Source organism: Cupressus sempervirens, chromosome 3, assembly GCF_028749045.1.
Source record: "Cupressus sempervirens isolate cs-2001-9-10 chromosome 3, ASM2874904v1, whole genome shotgun sequence".
NCBI classification, from domain to species: Eukaryota; Viridiplantae; Streptophyta; class Pinopsida; order Cupressales; family Cupressaceae; genus Cupressus; species Cupressus sempervirens.
Window position 1 is genome coordinate 727928943 of NC_143120.1, and position 16299 is coordinate 727945241.

A 16299-nucleotide genomic window follows, 5' to 3' on the forward strand; every position below is an offset into this window, starting at 1 on the left:
TGTTCAATTTCATTAATTTGTGATATTACAATATCATTTGTAAAATATTACATGGCATTTGATACTTAAGATTTGAACTTCAATGAGACAATATTCAACAAAATTAACAAAAAACTGGATATATCATATGAAAAAATGCATTTTGTTTCTACAAAGTTTATTTGATATGAAATAAGAACATAAAACATCTTTTTCTTCTGATTTTTTAAATGCTGTAGTATTTATTTGAATTCCTAAATTTTCTTCAGTAGATCCCAGCCATTGAATTACATGTATGTTCATGATTTTGTGAGTTAATGTCAACTCATTGAATTAGAGTTGACCACAACAAACAAAACATCAAGCTTAAAAACAATTCACAAAACAATTACAATAATGATTTGTCGAGAGCAAACTGTTACAGACCCATGGATTATAACAAAACAATAGAATTAGGATAGCAGTCAAAGGACCATGTATTGCGATGAAATGATATAATAAAAATTACCCAGCAAAACAATGGAATTAGGATAGTAGTCAGGACGATGGTTATGATAAAATTAAAAGCACAATCCAGATCATAAATATGTATAGCTCATAATATTTGTCATGAAAATCAAAGAAAAAAATAAAGATCAGAAGCTCATATAACCCTGTATATTCAAGTAGTTTGAGTTCAGTCACAGTATTATCAGACTGGGCATTTATTGAGAAAATAAGTGTTATTTGGCATCCACATTGCAACATCAATTACTGCACAGACGTGAAAGCATATGAAGAATAGGAAAGTGTGCCATGGCTCCAGCTATTGTGGATAAGTTCAGCTTTAGCCTGCTCACCACCTGCTCCAAGGGCAACGTGCAATGGGAAAAAATGATCTGGGTATGGATGGGCCATTTTTGCACAAGGTGCTTTCTCTTCAAAATGATTAACTTCATCATGCCTGAAAATGACAAGTGATATGAAATAAACACAAATGAGATCTTTGCGCTGCTACTCATGGATGCTTTCAGTAATTCAACTAAAATACAATGTAAGAATAATAAACTTGAGAAGCTTCATGTCAAGGCAGGAAAACAAAAGGTCTCTCCAAGTGTAAAGTAGGGGCTTGAGAGAAGCTGGGAACTCTCCCTTTCTTCTCTTGATGAAAAAATTCAGCACGCGGAATGTTTGGTAATTGGGTACATACACAATAAACGAACAGTGAAGGGTTTCCCTATTCTTTCTAGCATAGCGAGGAGTGAAAAATGGAAGGTACCTCAACAAACTGCTCTTGTGATTTGCTGATTCCCGGTAAAAGTTAAGATGTCAACTTTATTTGCTGTAGCTTATTATTTGTTAATAGGAGTCAAGCTAGTTTGCTCTACAACTTTAGTGCTAATGTTATGATAAACTGAATTCATGTCTGTTAGATGTATGCTATGGATGTAATTGAAGATAATTGAGCTGGCTATTAAGATGCAACTATCTAAGAAACCACTACCAACACGGTTAAGAATCTTAGAAGAGGCAAATTACAACATGTGAATCATGAAGAAAGATGCTGGATATGTTCCAACAATGTCTTCTTTAGTCTTACCCAAGGGGATTCAAACCTGGAAGCCTGCTTTGATACCACCTGAAGGGAGTTGAGCTGGCTATTTCTCCCAAAAGATTCACCTATTTAGGAAACCACTACCATCCCAGTTAAGGATCTCATAGGAGGTTGTCTGGCTATGTCATGAATCCCAAGGGAAGACACTGGACAAATTCCAACACTAATTTCGTTCTGACTCTGCCTCTGTAGTTTGGCTGCCACTCATGGGCATTCATCAAATGCTGTTTCCTTTAGTCATTGGAATCTGAAGTCTCCAACCAGTTGCAGGAATAATTTTTTGAGCTTTCAAAGTTGGAGACAGGCCACAAAGACAAGACCCAAGACTCCCCTATTTTGATATATCAAAGCAAAATCATTTTATTGTATTGCAGAATTTTTATGGTGCAGGTGCAGATGGCCTATAAGGTTGAATATTTGCCATTAATGTGTCTATAAAGAAGAGAATTCAGGTGTAATTAGGCTTCCAATTTCTATCATACTTTACATGGCAGCCATGCTTATTGTCAATGCCAAGTTTCTGCCTTTTCTTGTCTTAAATGGCTTAATAGAGGTCAAGTTGTATATTCAGAGACATTAAGTTTCCATATACCATGATAATATGCTTGGAGGTTTTGGATTTTAATTGTGGGTTCCTTTTTTGAACCAACATTTCAGATAATACTCCATGATCCATCATTAAGTTGTATATTGCTTGATTAAATGCTCAGAATGTAGTACTGAAGTGGCTTTTAGCATCCCTATGGATTCATCAAAATTCTATTAGCCTTTGTTGTTAGCAACATCATTATTAACAAATGCAATTGTAGATTCAGAAACAGTTAAACCTTGTAATTTGACGCATCAACCAAGAAATATATATGGGGCACAACTAAATTTGGAAGGCTTACAAAATCTCCCTATTTTTTTAATAAGAATCTAGAACATACCCAAGAACCAGTAAGATCTAAGAAATTCTTGGTCGACTAAATGTAAGCAGATGTGAAGTATGCTTACCTGCCATTGATTAGAGATTCTGTGAGCCAGTTGTCAAATGCTTGTGCCCAGGGGGCCGGATCCTTACTATCAAAAGCCAAAGCTCTGAGATTGTGAGTGGCACTGCCAGACCCCATAATCAGCACACCCTCTGATTTCAAGGGTGCCAAGGCCTGCCCCATCTTGTAATGGTACTCACCACTCTGTCTTGGCAGGACAGATAGCTGACAAACAGGTATATCAGCATTCGGGTACATTAAAGAAAGGGGCACCCAGGCACCATGATCTAGCCCTCTTCTTGAATCCTCTTTAACAGTATTGAATCCTGCATTATTCAGCAGCTCTTTCACTCTTTTTGCCAGGTCAGGAGCTCCGGGGGCATCGTATTGAAGCTGCCAAAAGTGATTATAACATCATAAAGACCTAGAAGAAAGCTTTTCCCTTAGCTGAAATAGTTATGTACGGCAAACAACTCAACTCAAGAAGAAACCTTTGGATACAGAACATACACCAAGGAATCTCTGTGATTTATCCACAAGGTCTCTCTCTGCACTCTATGAAATTTTAAAAATTTAACCAATTGGAACCTCAAGCCATGGCAAGGGGATCAAGGCAAGCATTAGTATTGCATGTAAATTGTGAGTGACTTGGATGGAAATTTATAAATTTTGTAAATCTATTCATGAAATTAAACACTTCTAGTGTTCAGAACAAATAAAGCACATTCACAGACACACAGGAGCAAAGAGACTTTGAGTTTGAAAATGATTCATAAGTGTATTATCATTCATTTAAATCAAAAAGTTTAAAAGACTCCCTCCGTTGCTAGATCAAGGTCCTAACTGACTTGAGACAGTTCTAGAAGCCACAGAATTATTGATCAATACATGAAATTAAGATGAGCATATAGAAAAATAAAACATGCACATTAAAAATCCATTTTCATGATGTCACTTGTAGATTTCAACCATATATTAACTCTATTATTTATAACCTTGAATATCAATGAAACTATGCTCCTATTCTCTCAAGTTTTTGACACATGTTAAACAACCTGTATCAGGAAAATTGAAGTGGAGCATCCAGTTTAACAGTTATCCTGGCTGTGTTCATTTGTAGGTGACTGATCAGTCATTTGGAGTGTGACTGGAGGTTTAATGCCAGCTCAACCAGTTGTTTTGACAAGTCCTTTAATTGCTGAGTCATGTTCTGTTTAGTCTTTAGTTGTTAGCTGGGGGATTTAAGTAGGAGTAAAATTAGGCATAGGTTGTTACAATCCCCGTAGGAGAAAGTTTAGTAGGCAAACTGAAATAAAGAGATTGGCTGCTGTTGTACGGAGCTCGGTTTTGGGGAAATGATAAAAATCCTTTTGTTGCAGAATAATGAAGACATTAATCATCTATTCTATTGGGGTACAGATCTCTGGCTTGTTCAATGGATTATGGTTTCTCTATGATGCAAGAAATGCGATCAGTAATTGCAGGTATGTGGCATCTGCATCAGTTTGTTATCAGAGAAAACCTCTCCAGTGTCTGTGAGTCAGTGTGCTTTATATAAATATTTCTCTTTATTTCTCCATTGCCTTTGGTTGACCTGTGTCCATCTATTACATTCACAGTATATGTAGGGCTGGAACATTTTTAATATGCAGAGTTGATAGAAATTTATGAGTTTAAGTCTAAGGAGCTTAGAGCGCCACTTTTATAATGGTTCAAGTTGAAGAATTAGTGGAACTCGGAGAGAATGTTGAGTCCAAAGAAAGTTATTTTGCTAAATTTTTCACATAGGAGAATTTGAGAAGACTATATTGTGGAGACCATGTTCTTTTCGCTGGCATTTTTCCTGTAGATTAAAGGGGCTGTGGAGTTGAAGGCAAAATAGACATTTGTGTTAGAGAACAAGCCTAAAGCTTGGAAAAGAAAAGACACACCAACCTCAAGATTGATGTTGCAAACTTTAGTGGATTGTTTTGGTATCTCCCGTCTTTACTTTTGGGTACAGATACAGTTTTCCTATGATCAATCTGAGTGCATTTCATTAGTACTATATGTAGCCTCTTCTATTGAAAAAATGAACTGAAAATTAGAACACAGTATATTGTTTTGGAGCAATTTGCAGGATTATAAACACAATGCTGCATTATCTAGAAATTGTTGAGGTCATATTGTATTAACTTGTGAGGTATGCACTTGTAGATGTGCTCTTCAAATCTGTAGTAAGTTCTTTAAAGAGATACGGAATGGCAAAGGAATGTGAGTATATGGTTGTAAATCAACAATTTAAAACAAAGAGGAGAAGAGAGTTGTAGCTCTGTTTTGGGGCTGAAAAAGTATACTTATGGAGCTATATCAAGATGTGAAAAAGAAGATAACTAAGTTAGAAGAAAGAGTAAGGAAAAAGCGAAGAAATAAGTTAACAAAGGAAAAGATAAAGGAGTTGCAAAAGTTAGTGAATGAATTGGAAGAGTTACGGTGTCTATTAGGGGAATGTGGACTATGGAACAAAAAGAAAGCAAAGAAAAATAAATCGACAACAAAGGTGTTGAAGAGTTATGAGAAGGTGAAAAAGAATGATGATGTAAATTCACATTGTGGGCAAGAACTGTTCTCAGAGAGGGAGGTCATCGAGTCAAGAATTAGACAAGGAGTGGCATTGTTGGAACAGGGAAACATAGAATTCATTGAGAAGTTAGTAGAATTAATAGTGGATAAAAGATCCAGGGATGAGATCGTTCAAGAGTTACAGAGTGAAGAAATGAATGAATGCGATGAAGATGAAGAGATAGCTGACTTTGAAGAAGCTATTGATTTGTGCTACCTTGAAGAAGGAGAATGTGTTGAAGATCAAAGTGCACAAAGAGAAGTTGGAAGATTGCAATGAGAGAGAATGCAGCCTATCACAAGAGGAGGCTCAAGTTGTTGTAGGAATAGAAGCAGTCAATGTTGGAGAGGAAGCTGCAGCAAAGATAGAGATTTTTTGGGAATTTCATATGCGATAAAGATTTATTGGCTTTAGGGAACACAACTTGTTGGAAGCAGCTAGAGGATTGTTTTGAGATTCTCAGTAGTCCTGAAAAAGGAGTAGATCATCACTTTCCTAAGGAGGAAACAAGAATGCTTGATGGTCAGCGTAAAGATATGAATAGTTATGAAATAAAGGACAATGTCCAAAATACTTTATCTTTTGAAGAAAATCACATTGAGTTAAGAAATGAAAGTCATCTCACAAATCTGAAATGGAAAACATGCCTAAATGGCATAATGCTGAAGAGAAGAAAGCACCTTTAGGATATATTATTCCCTTAACTCTATTTCTCTTTTAGATGATTTATGAGCAGATGCCATAGGAGCTGGTATGACTGGTACAAAGAGTAAGGACAATTTCCAATGCATGAGGACTATTGAGCTTTCAAATAGCTGGAAAAAAAGGAAGAGGACCAATTGGGAAAGGAAAATCACTTTTCAAGCAAGTGGTTGGAAATGGAAGAAGAAAAAATATAACTTGAAGATATATCTAATTTGGTGGAAGAGAACATCGTGGCTTGGTTCCTTGGGTCAGAAGGATGGTTCTATTATCTGCTCCAAACTCTTTATGGATGTTTGATGTGATAGTATCTTGGGATAAACAACCCCGCATCACAAAAATAAAATAAAACATATAATAGTTAGGTTATTATTTGTTAACTTTCAAGAAAATAAAGCTTTGAACCAAGAGGTTCAAAAGTTTAAAAAGAAAGGCAGAATGACACAGAGCATACCATTTAACACTTGTCCCAACTGTGTTCATTTGGGTGGCTGTTCAGTCATTTAAAGTCTTGTTGATGTGAATTTTGTTTCACTACAACATGCAGAATCAGATAATGTTTCAGGAGAAATATCAAAAACTCAATTCTCTCCTGATATAAGGTCATCTCCCATGCTAAGCTTGCAAGGTAAGATCATGAAATGACTTCAAGATCCCTTAAATTGTGGATACTCGCTTAGTGAAATAATGTGATTTGTTGGTAATCACTTAGGGGACTTACGCTATTCATTCAATGGATATCAACTCTTACATTTCTAAAGACAGCATCACAATGTACAATGAAAATGTACTTTGATTTCCAAATTCCAATTCAACTTCAACTTAAACTAAACTCCTACTTCTAACTATAAATGTAAAAAACCAAGGATGACTTGGACTCTATTAGATGCAGCTTAATCAGCAACTCTACCAATTGGGTGCAAGCTTCTAAGGAACACTCAAATGGTTTTCACATCAATATCTCCTCTTCAATCTGATCATATGGATGCAAACCAAAGATTAAATATCAATTGAAGTCAAGTACATTCAATCATCGGTTAACCACACAAGGCACTCTTACCATCAGTGAGAGGCTAGTGGCTTGGATTTGCTTGAATCAAGCAAGAAACATCCACAATTAGTCCATTCAACTAAACTACTTCAACATGAAAAAAAAAACTAATCCAGGTGAAAGATTGAGGAAACCATCCAACACCTCAAAGCAATAGCAAGTAATTCACCATGAAGAACCAACAATGAACCATTCATTACTTCAAAAGCATCTTAGCAACAACTTGATCCACTCTCATCCCTTAGCAAACCTACTCTAATCTCCTAGTCTGATGCTTCTCCTCTAATCTAGTGAGTTAACCTTCTAAACCTTTACCAATGAGAAGGCCTTGGCCTTTTATAGATGTTCAAATACACTGAAGGGCCAAGGTCGATTGAAGATCAAGGATCAAGATTGATCCCTACAAACCCTAATTAGGGTTTCCAAATTTACAACCAATTACATGAGGGTGCCAAACCATGGGCCAATAAGAAAATTATAATGATTTTGAGAGCCAATGAGAAAATTGCACGCTTGGCATGATGTGATTGCTTGTACTTGAATCTGGGATTTTTTGATTGGAGAAGACAGCTAGGTGCCACCTCATCATCCTTATCTTGTTGACCCATTTAAGAATATGCTTTGAATATTGGCTTATGGAATGTATCTTTTAAAACTGCAAATATTTCTTGTTTGATTGTTAGAAAGTAACTTTGATCAACCTTTCGACTCCTTGAGGATGATCATGATGGCCCATGCTCTCGAATTGCTTCCTCCTTTGAGTCTTCTCCATCACCTTAAGCTTCTCTCATAGCCACGACTCAAGTTGGTATTCTTCACCTGTAAACTTGATGTGAACTTGATTTTCACCATGAGCTTCTAGGTGATGACCTCATAAAATTAGATTCCATCTTGGTCTTTGATTTTCAAATTTGTCCTCAAGGATCTGACTTGAACCTTCTTTCTCATTTGCTTGGATTCTTAAACTCGAGCTTGATCCTTTGAGCATCCACTTGAAGTCTTGAGGCCTCAAACATCTCCTTGCCCTACAGCTTGGCTGGTCTCTCAAATCCACCTAGCACAACAAAGAAGAAAAGTACTAAGTTCATGAAAGAAATCTGAATGGCTTCACAAAATAAAATTGCATCAGAATGAAAGGCCCTTGATTTATGCATCTACAAACTACTCTCTCTCCTTGCCAATCTTTGAGATGGAATTATATTGAAGTCTAGAATACTAGATGAATATTTCAATGATTATAAGGTCCAGATTTGTTGATTTTTCTTACCCTTGTCATCTCTGATTTTCAAAGGAAAACTGCCTTCAATATTCAGAATTGATGTCCTTAAAGCCCTTAATTATTGACAAAGGATGCCATTGTTGTCTTCCACCAGAGGATTCACTCCTCCAATGTGATCTGTTGTCTCAGGGAACTACTTCACTTCCTGGCATGGAGAAATCGCTGCATATAGCAGAGGTAGTTTGCTGCATGTTTGATGTGTGGATAAAATGATTCACTCTCCTTATATAGTCGAGTTGGGGGCTGAAATGTCATGAAGGTAGAGATGAATGACATAGCCTTGGATTAATAAATTTAATTAACTAAATGCTCACCTGCAGGCTGACTTGTAATGGGAGGACGATTTTATTTAAATGTTCGATCTCCCTTAAAAATTGATGCCATTTTAAATTCTGAGGCGAACCACATGCATGGGGAGGGATTTAGAGTTTTTCAGAGGATTTTAATGATTGGTGGAAATCCTCTAATCACACTTATGCACGTGGGCAGATCAACAATCTCTCTTATTTCCGCCATATTTACCAATTGGATCTTAATTTCACCACTCTTTGCACCCACCTCATGATTTCAAAATCGCTTCCAAAAAAGAAGAGCAATGCTAGGCAGAGATTTTAAAATTAGATGATTTTTGTGGCGGAAATCCTCTGATCAAAGGATTCCCACCACCCCTTCGCTTCTTTTTTTATGCATCATTGTTTAAAAACTTGCTTTTCTTACATCATTTGATAGCCTCTTTCCCTAATTTTTTTAGTTTCCAGCATATGATCCAATCCTTTCTCAACTTAACTACCTTGCAAGGGGGGGCGGAATTTTAAAGCTTAGAGGAATCTGTGGACAGAAATCCTCTGATCAGAGGATTTCCGCCAGCTTTGGCCCCTTCCCTTAGACACATCACAACATAAATTTGTTTTCCCCGAAGAACTTGACAGATTTCCTTATAATCCTCGCCCCTCAGCCCTTCTCCGTTCATTTTGGTTTTATTTTGATCAAGACATAGGTGGCGGCCTTCGCCAATTGGCGATTCCGTCTCTTCCAGAAACAGTCATTTGGCAAATAAAACCTACATATGGGATCAACCAAATTGCCGAGATATTAAATAATTTGGGTCCAAATCCTAGGCTAATTACTCATTAGTTTACACATAATTGGTCCCAAACCCCAGTCCAATCACTAATGTAATCTACATTTAGGACGCAGTTATTTCAAAAAAATTGCTAGCCTTTCCCTAATGTTTTCTTATTGGACAATGTTATTTCGCCTTTATAATAAAATAATATTTTCCCTTGGGTTGTGCATCACCTACCATTTTATCAACACGTCTCCAACTACCTTCGTTTAGTCAACTATTTTATATTTTGGGCTTTGGGACATGTGTCCGAATTTTGGGAAGAATTAGACTTCAGGTCATAATGTTTAAAATTAGGCCCAAAATTAAGCCGAGGCCATTGATTTATCTTACATCGATGGTCTAGATCAATTCCTTTCACCATAAAAATGATAACATGAAAAGTGATGATGACCAAGTTGGCAATAGAAAAGGACACATTATTAATTGAATCTTAATGGATTGGCAGACTACAAGTACATTATACAGTGTACACTTGGCATGTGGGCCATGGACCACTTATGACTCTATAAATGCACAAAAAATAAAATAATCTCTCTGTAGCAACCGACAGATTAGCGAACTATATTAATATTTTGCACTATATGAAACAATTAATTAGCCTCGTACATTACAAAAATGTTTATGACCAAAAAAAAATTGCCTACATTTATTTGCATACAAAAAAGAAATTAATTCACCACAATTATTATTAAATTTTGATACATAAAGGAAAATTTTGCCAATAGAAAATAATTTTCTCCCTTGCCTCAAACGAAAAAATTGCCCTCAATTAGAAAATTTTCCTACACATTTAATGTTGAATTCGCCAACATTTTACATATTTTTCTAGGGAGAGGTTTCTTAAAGTTATCCCTGGTGGCAGGAATCCTGAGATAAGGGGATTCCATGGGCAGAATTTCTGAGATCTCAGGAATTCCACCGCACATGCTCATGCTGGCCACCACCTCTCAAATTTAGAACTCTCAAAATTCTCTACATCTTAAAGCATGTTTTCTCATTCCCACTTCATAGCCTTTAGTCATTCCTTAACTCAATTTAGATCATGCAATTTAAAGGGCAGAAACTTTAGTTCTAGAGCATTTTAAGGGCGGAAATCCTCTAATCAGAAGATTTCTGTCAGCACCTTACTCTTTCCTTGTCACTCAAAACTTGTCTTATTTGGTGTGACTTTCTTTCATTCTTACTTCACAGCCTTTACTCATTTAGTTCAATCAGACTTGGATTGGTATAATGAGACAGAAATTTTGACATAAGAGGACTTTATGGGTGGAATTCCTCTGATGAGAGGAATTCCGCCATCTCTTGCTCTCCTTTTTGAGACTTAGTCAATTGTTAGCTCAAGAGGTGAAAGAAATTATACAAATATAAATTTAACTATTTCCTTTCTTATACTTAAATTTATAGTTGTATAAATTAAAGACTATCAGGATGTTTGAGATAGGCTTCAACTTCATAGGAGTTATAATAAAGAATCTAGAGTTTGGGAGTTTTCAAAAAATTCCAGACTAAACCAAATTTCACGATTTAGCACACCTTCAGCATTCTAACCTCCCGCAAACCACCTTGGCTTTCTAAAGTCAAATCGAAACTGGAACAAAGATTTTCTAAAGGTTTCAACTCATTTCATCCCAAATCCCTAGGTTTCAGCTCTAAACTCCTGTCAGACTTGGCTCAACTCTTGCTTACATCCCTGACAGACTTGACTTCCCAGCAGGCTACAATTGCTCAAAATCACTTAGCTTGGAGACTTGAAAATGTTGCCAACCAAACTTATCAAAGACCACTACTCCTACTGCTAAAGCAAAAATGGGGATCTCCATTTGCAATGGGGTGATGGTGTGAAAACCTCACAACAAATCTGATTGGAGGTGTAATGCCAGCTCAACCAGTTGTTTTGACTGGTCTCCTTTAATTGCCAAGTCATGTTCTGTTTAGTCTTAGTTGTTAGTTGGGGGAGTTATCTAGGAATAAAATTAGGCATAGGTTGTTTTACTTAACTAATGTGTTACAATCCCCATAGGAGAAAGTTTAGGGGGGGAACTGAAGTAAAGAGATTGGCTGCTGTAGTAGGGAGCTCAGTTTTTGGAAAAAATGATTAAATCTTTTTGCCGCAGAATAATGAAGACATTAATCATCTATTCTATTCGGGTACAGATCTCTGGCTTCTTTGTTTTCCATGGTTCAATGGATTCTAGTTTCTCTATGATGCGAGGAATGTAATCAGTAATTGAAGGTATGTGGTACATACATCAAAAATAGATCTACTGACAGAGATATCATGTAATTAAAGGGCTACATTGCAAAGTTTTGGGTGTCACCTTGGCAACGGTCCAGGAAGTAATGATGATTTTGAAGATAGGGCTTTAAGGTTCTCCTTATTATGGTCTACATTCAATAGATTATCGTGCATTTTTCAGATACCCTTTTCCAAACAAAATCAACGGCTTTGCTAAACATGTGCATTAATTGTCCATTTTCATGACGTCACTTTGATAAACTTCATCCACAAATTAGTCCTGTGACCCTGGATATCAGTGAAACTATCCTCCTCATTCTTCTTAGCTTTTGACCCACTTCGGACAGCCTATATTTAAAATATAGATCTAGGTTTCATTAGAAGCAGTCTATATGAAATCATTTTAGGCTGCCCTATCTCTAACAGAAATGGATTAACTATAATGCAAGAATAGGTCACATGATAACATTGAATGAGTTAATGTAATCTTTCAATAATTTTTTCTGTTAATATTAATTCCACATATTGAATAGTGCAATAAGATGGAAAGCCAAACTTCAATGAATCCAATTTTCAATGCCATGGTGCATCCTGATGGCTTGATGGTCATTTCCCAATAACCTATGGTTCAAGCACCAAAAGTAAAACCATATGCTGAATGAAATGTCTCCAGTCATGAGGAGAGCTATAAAATTGAATGCATAAGGGTCCACAATTTGACCATTGGTGACAGATGGTCGGGGCCCATTCACTGTATCTTTTAGACCCATCAGTTGGAGAGATTGGGCCAGTGAGTCGTGCCTGATGTGTTTATGGGGAAATTGCAGAAATGTTACTGGGATGGCTGACCTGCCTGGAAGTGGCAATGATACATGCCTGTACGGAATTGGCAATATCCAGAACCTGTCAATTGTGTAAAATATTTTGAAATCGGGTATCTTTGAGCAGTGAACCTGACACCTTAGACGCTTATAGTGAAGTAGGGAAGAAAAACTCCCTCAAGCAACTGCTGATGACTGATATGCTTAGTAGTCAGGAAACTGGAAAACAAAGAACTTATGATGAATAATTTCATTGCAAAAGTAAAATTGGGGTATTGATTGAACAATATACAAAAACTGTCTGGGGAGTTATTGGTTTTCATAAATCTAAATGAGATAAAAAGTTTAGGGTGTTACTATCAGTTATATAATACAGGCAAACTGCCTGATAAATGATTGGGACCTGGGTTTCATAACTGCAAAATTTAAATTAAATGAAAAGTTTGGGGTATTGGTTGAATAATGCGGGAAACTACGTGGAAAGTTATTTCGTTTAACTGCACAAGTTTAGTGTAATGAAATAGGTATTCGAGGAAAACCCATTTGGTTAATGAATCAACAGAAAAGCAATGAATCAGAACCCCAAAGCGGGAACTGTGCTTTAATTAATTCAAATTGCAAACCTGAAAAAATCCCAAATCATGAACGTACGAAAGCAAATGAATAAGCATCTTGAACAATGGAAACAAAAAAAAGGACTCACCTTATACATTTCTTTAGGGAAGCCATAGAAATCATAAATTGTGCTATTTCTGCTCACAGTATTTACAGTGGGAACTGAAGTCTCCCAATGACCAGAGATGACCAATATAGCTTTAGGCTTCTCTTGTAAAATTTTGTCCCAATTCAGCAAAAAACGCCTTGCAGGAAGGTCTTTTATGACTAAAGTGGGTGATCCATGGGAAATGAAGTATGTATTCATCATGGGCATTGCCATTTGTTGTTATCAAAACAAGAGCAGCAAACTTTTTGGATTCACAAGCGAGATTTGAAAATGATGACCGTAAATTACCTCTTGTATTTCTAATGTTTGATGAGGAAAGAAAAGAGGGTAGGTGACTTTCACACGCACTTATCGTTCCAGGAAACCAGCTGGTAAGACGAGGGATTGGTTGAGGGGTAGAGTCAAACCTCTATAAATATATATTTTGATTACGTCATTCATGCGCTCATCGGCAAACGGACTTCTTTTCTAAGGTTTTATAGGAGATAATGATCTCTAGTAGAAAACCAAATTCAATGGACAATCCCATTTTGACTGGGAATCGCTTTCTCAAAACGTAAGTTGGAGAATTTTTAGAATGGTCCAAAACAAGCTGTAACTGGTTATATCTATCTTAAAAAGTCAATAATATTTGAGTTTTTATTTAGTAAAAATACATGTTACGAGTGTTTGAAGTTTGCTTCTCTCGTTTTCAACTTTCATCGAATGAAAAATACTGTTCTACATAGAATATTATTTTTAAAATAATTTTAAATCAGTTTTTACAATGTTTGTTAGGGAAAGTTTGGCTGGTTTAGTTAACCAAAGTTTGTGTTTTGGTATTAAATATTTATTGTTTTAATTTAAATATATCTAGAGTCTTCTTTTTTAATTTAATTTAATTTTTTTTTAATATATATGGTTTGTGGAAATTATAAAAAATTTATTTTTTGAGTTCTTATAGAAGAAATTTCTCTTAATTTTTATAAGTGTTTTTTTTTTGTTTTTGTTGTTATGCATTTTGTCACCACAAAATGTAGGTAACAGTACATAACTTTTTCAAATTAGTTTCACATTTGTCTAAGTTTAGTTCATTATTTAATTGGTTAGTATTGATCAACCAATCAATACCAACTAATATAATGGATCTTTTTAGTAAGGCTTTCGTTTGTTGAGCATATGCTTGATTTTTTAGGCCTTCAATGTTTCTTTTCTCATTTTTGAATGTGTGTTTTTTGGTTTTTAGTCCTTTGATTTTGTTCAAGTCATTGCTTTCAGGTTTCCCTTCGATTTGATCTATTTTAGGGCTTAATCAAGGTTGGCAGTCAAAAGATATGACCATTTTAGCGCCTAAAACTGAACTTTTTTATGCAACTGCATGAATTAAAAATATCATGTTATATTTTTAAGTTGACATTCATTTTATTTTTTAAATATAACATAATTCATTTTATGTTATGTTTTTAAGGTAGTTTATCATTTTGATTTTTCACTTAAAGTAACTATAGTGCACTTTATGTTATGTTATTAAGTTGAGTTGATTTTTAATTTTTCACTTAAGTGGCTATATTAACTATATAGTTTGATTGATTTCATTGATCAAACCTCTGATTTACATGGAGACTTGCCAGTATAACTATGGACACGGGTATGGGATACCTCTTATCACTTTTTTGACTCTGTGTCATTTTTAAATAATTTTAGTGTTGTCATAATGAAAATGTTGGACCTAGGGTACTTTAGGGCTCCTGAGGTTTTGAAATATCTCTTAAGACCATCCCTACTGCCCGAGGGAAAGAAATTAGATCACAATTGGGGGGATATTTTCTTGTTTCCAAATTTTTCTTTGATGAGAGTCTATGGTTGTCCCCAGCCACCCCACATTTTACCAAAGTTTATTCCTCCTAGATTAGGGATAATTGAATTTATTTGGCAATTGTTCATGGTTAATAGGGAATACTTAGGCCCTAAGGTACATAGGGGAACATTTTGGTGTAGATGTTTTAAAATTGGTGATTTTACTATTGGCAAAGAAGCCTTAGAGCCTATTCATTCTTTTTTGCATCATTACAATTTGTGTATCGGCCCATATAGAATGTATGATTCTGAGGGATGGATGAGGGCCACTTTGAAGGAAATGAGAAATTATGTGTTACACAATTCAAAGGAATTACCCCATGAAGACATCATCCCCAATATAGTAGCAGAAGGGGAGGCAGCTGATAAACTTGCAAAATTGGATGATGTATTGAGGGTAGAGAAGGAATTGAAAAGGATTGATCCCCAGTTCCCAGGTTTCTAAATGGATATCCCTTACCCCTAGAGAATGAGGAAGATGGTCATGGAGCATGGTGAAATAATGGCTAAAATGCTAGAGGGCCCAATGGGAGAGGAGGAAAGAGTGTGCCCAGATAGCCTTGAGGTGGAAGACGAGGATGTACCCCAGGCACCTTGGATGGCAAAGGGGCATAAAAGATAGAAAATTGTGCAAATCCCTCCTCAGGTCAGGCAAAGAACTTTGTAGATTTTACCAAGGAGCAATTAGTATTTTGCTGACATGAGGTAGAACTATCTCTAGACTAGGGCTGATGTAGCAGAAAATAGTTTGACAGATCATGAGTTGGCAACAATAGGATTGGATGATAGGATCATCCAACCTCAACAATTCTTGGAGGATGATGAATTCATCAAATCCAATGAATTCAAAAGTTTTTTATACAAAATCAAACAAAGTGAACTTCTCCTCAGAATGAAACATGATGAATCTGATGAATAGAAGATGGAGTTAATGGAGAAGCTATAGGCCTATGACCCTAAGAGTGAAGTGATGACTCTGGAGGAGGCCAGGGATCTTGTCCATAGGAGTGGCATGTTGTTAGTATTGGGTTGGGACTTGGAGCAAGCTTTCATGCTTGATCAAATCAGAAGACAGGAGAATGCCATCTCCTATGAAGCGATTGGTGTTGATGGTTTAAAATGAGGGACTGGTTTCAACATTGACACCAAGTCTTTAGTAGTTTGGAGCATGGAACTGGCTTCTAAAAAACCAAAATTGATGGATGTATAGAGCACAAAGCGGGGCAACATGATAATTTGGACTCTACAGGGCACCTTTGGCTCAAAGATATCTAAGGCCTTGAAACATTTTTCATTTATGAATGAGACCAAGGTAGAGGAAATGGAGGATAGATTGTCCCAAGCTATACATGACTACATTGATGTTAGAAAG

The 16299-nt window shown here is 36.1% G+C and overlaps 1 protein-coding gene across 1 annotated transcript; it reads right to left on the reverse strand.

Moving 5' to 3' along the window:
• Positions 1 to 608: 608 nt before the first annotated feature.
• On the reverse strand, positions 609 to 13736 carry LOC149568834 (extradiol ring-cleavage dioxygenase-like). The gene is made up of 3 exons (XM_089821712.1): positions 13071 to 13736; positions 2570 to 2940; positions 609 to 922 (listed from the first exon to the last, which is right to left on the reverse strand). The coding sequence occupies exons 1-3, from the start codon at positions 13302 to 13304 to the stop codon at positions 730 to 732; spliced, it is 798 nt and encodes a 265-aa protein (XP_089677838.1). The 5' UTR covers positions 13305 to 13736; the 3' UTR covers positions 609 to 729.
• Positions 13737 to 16299: the final 2563 nt, after the last annotated feature.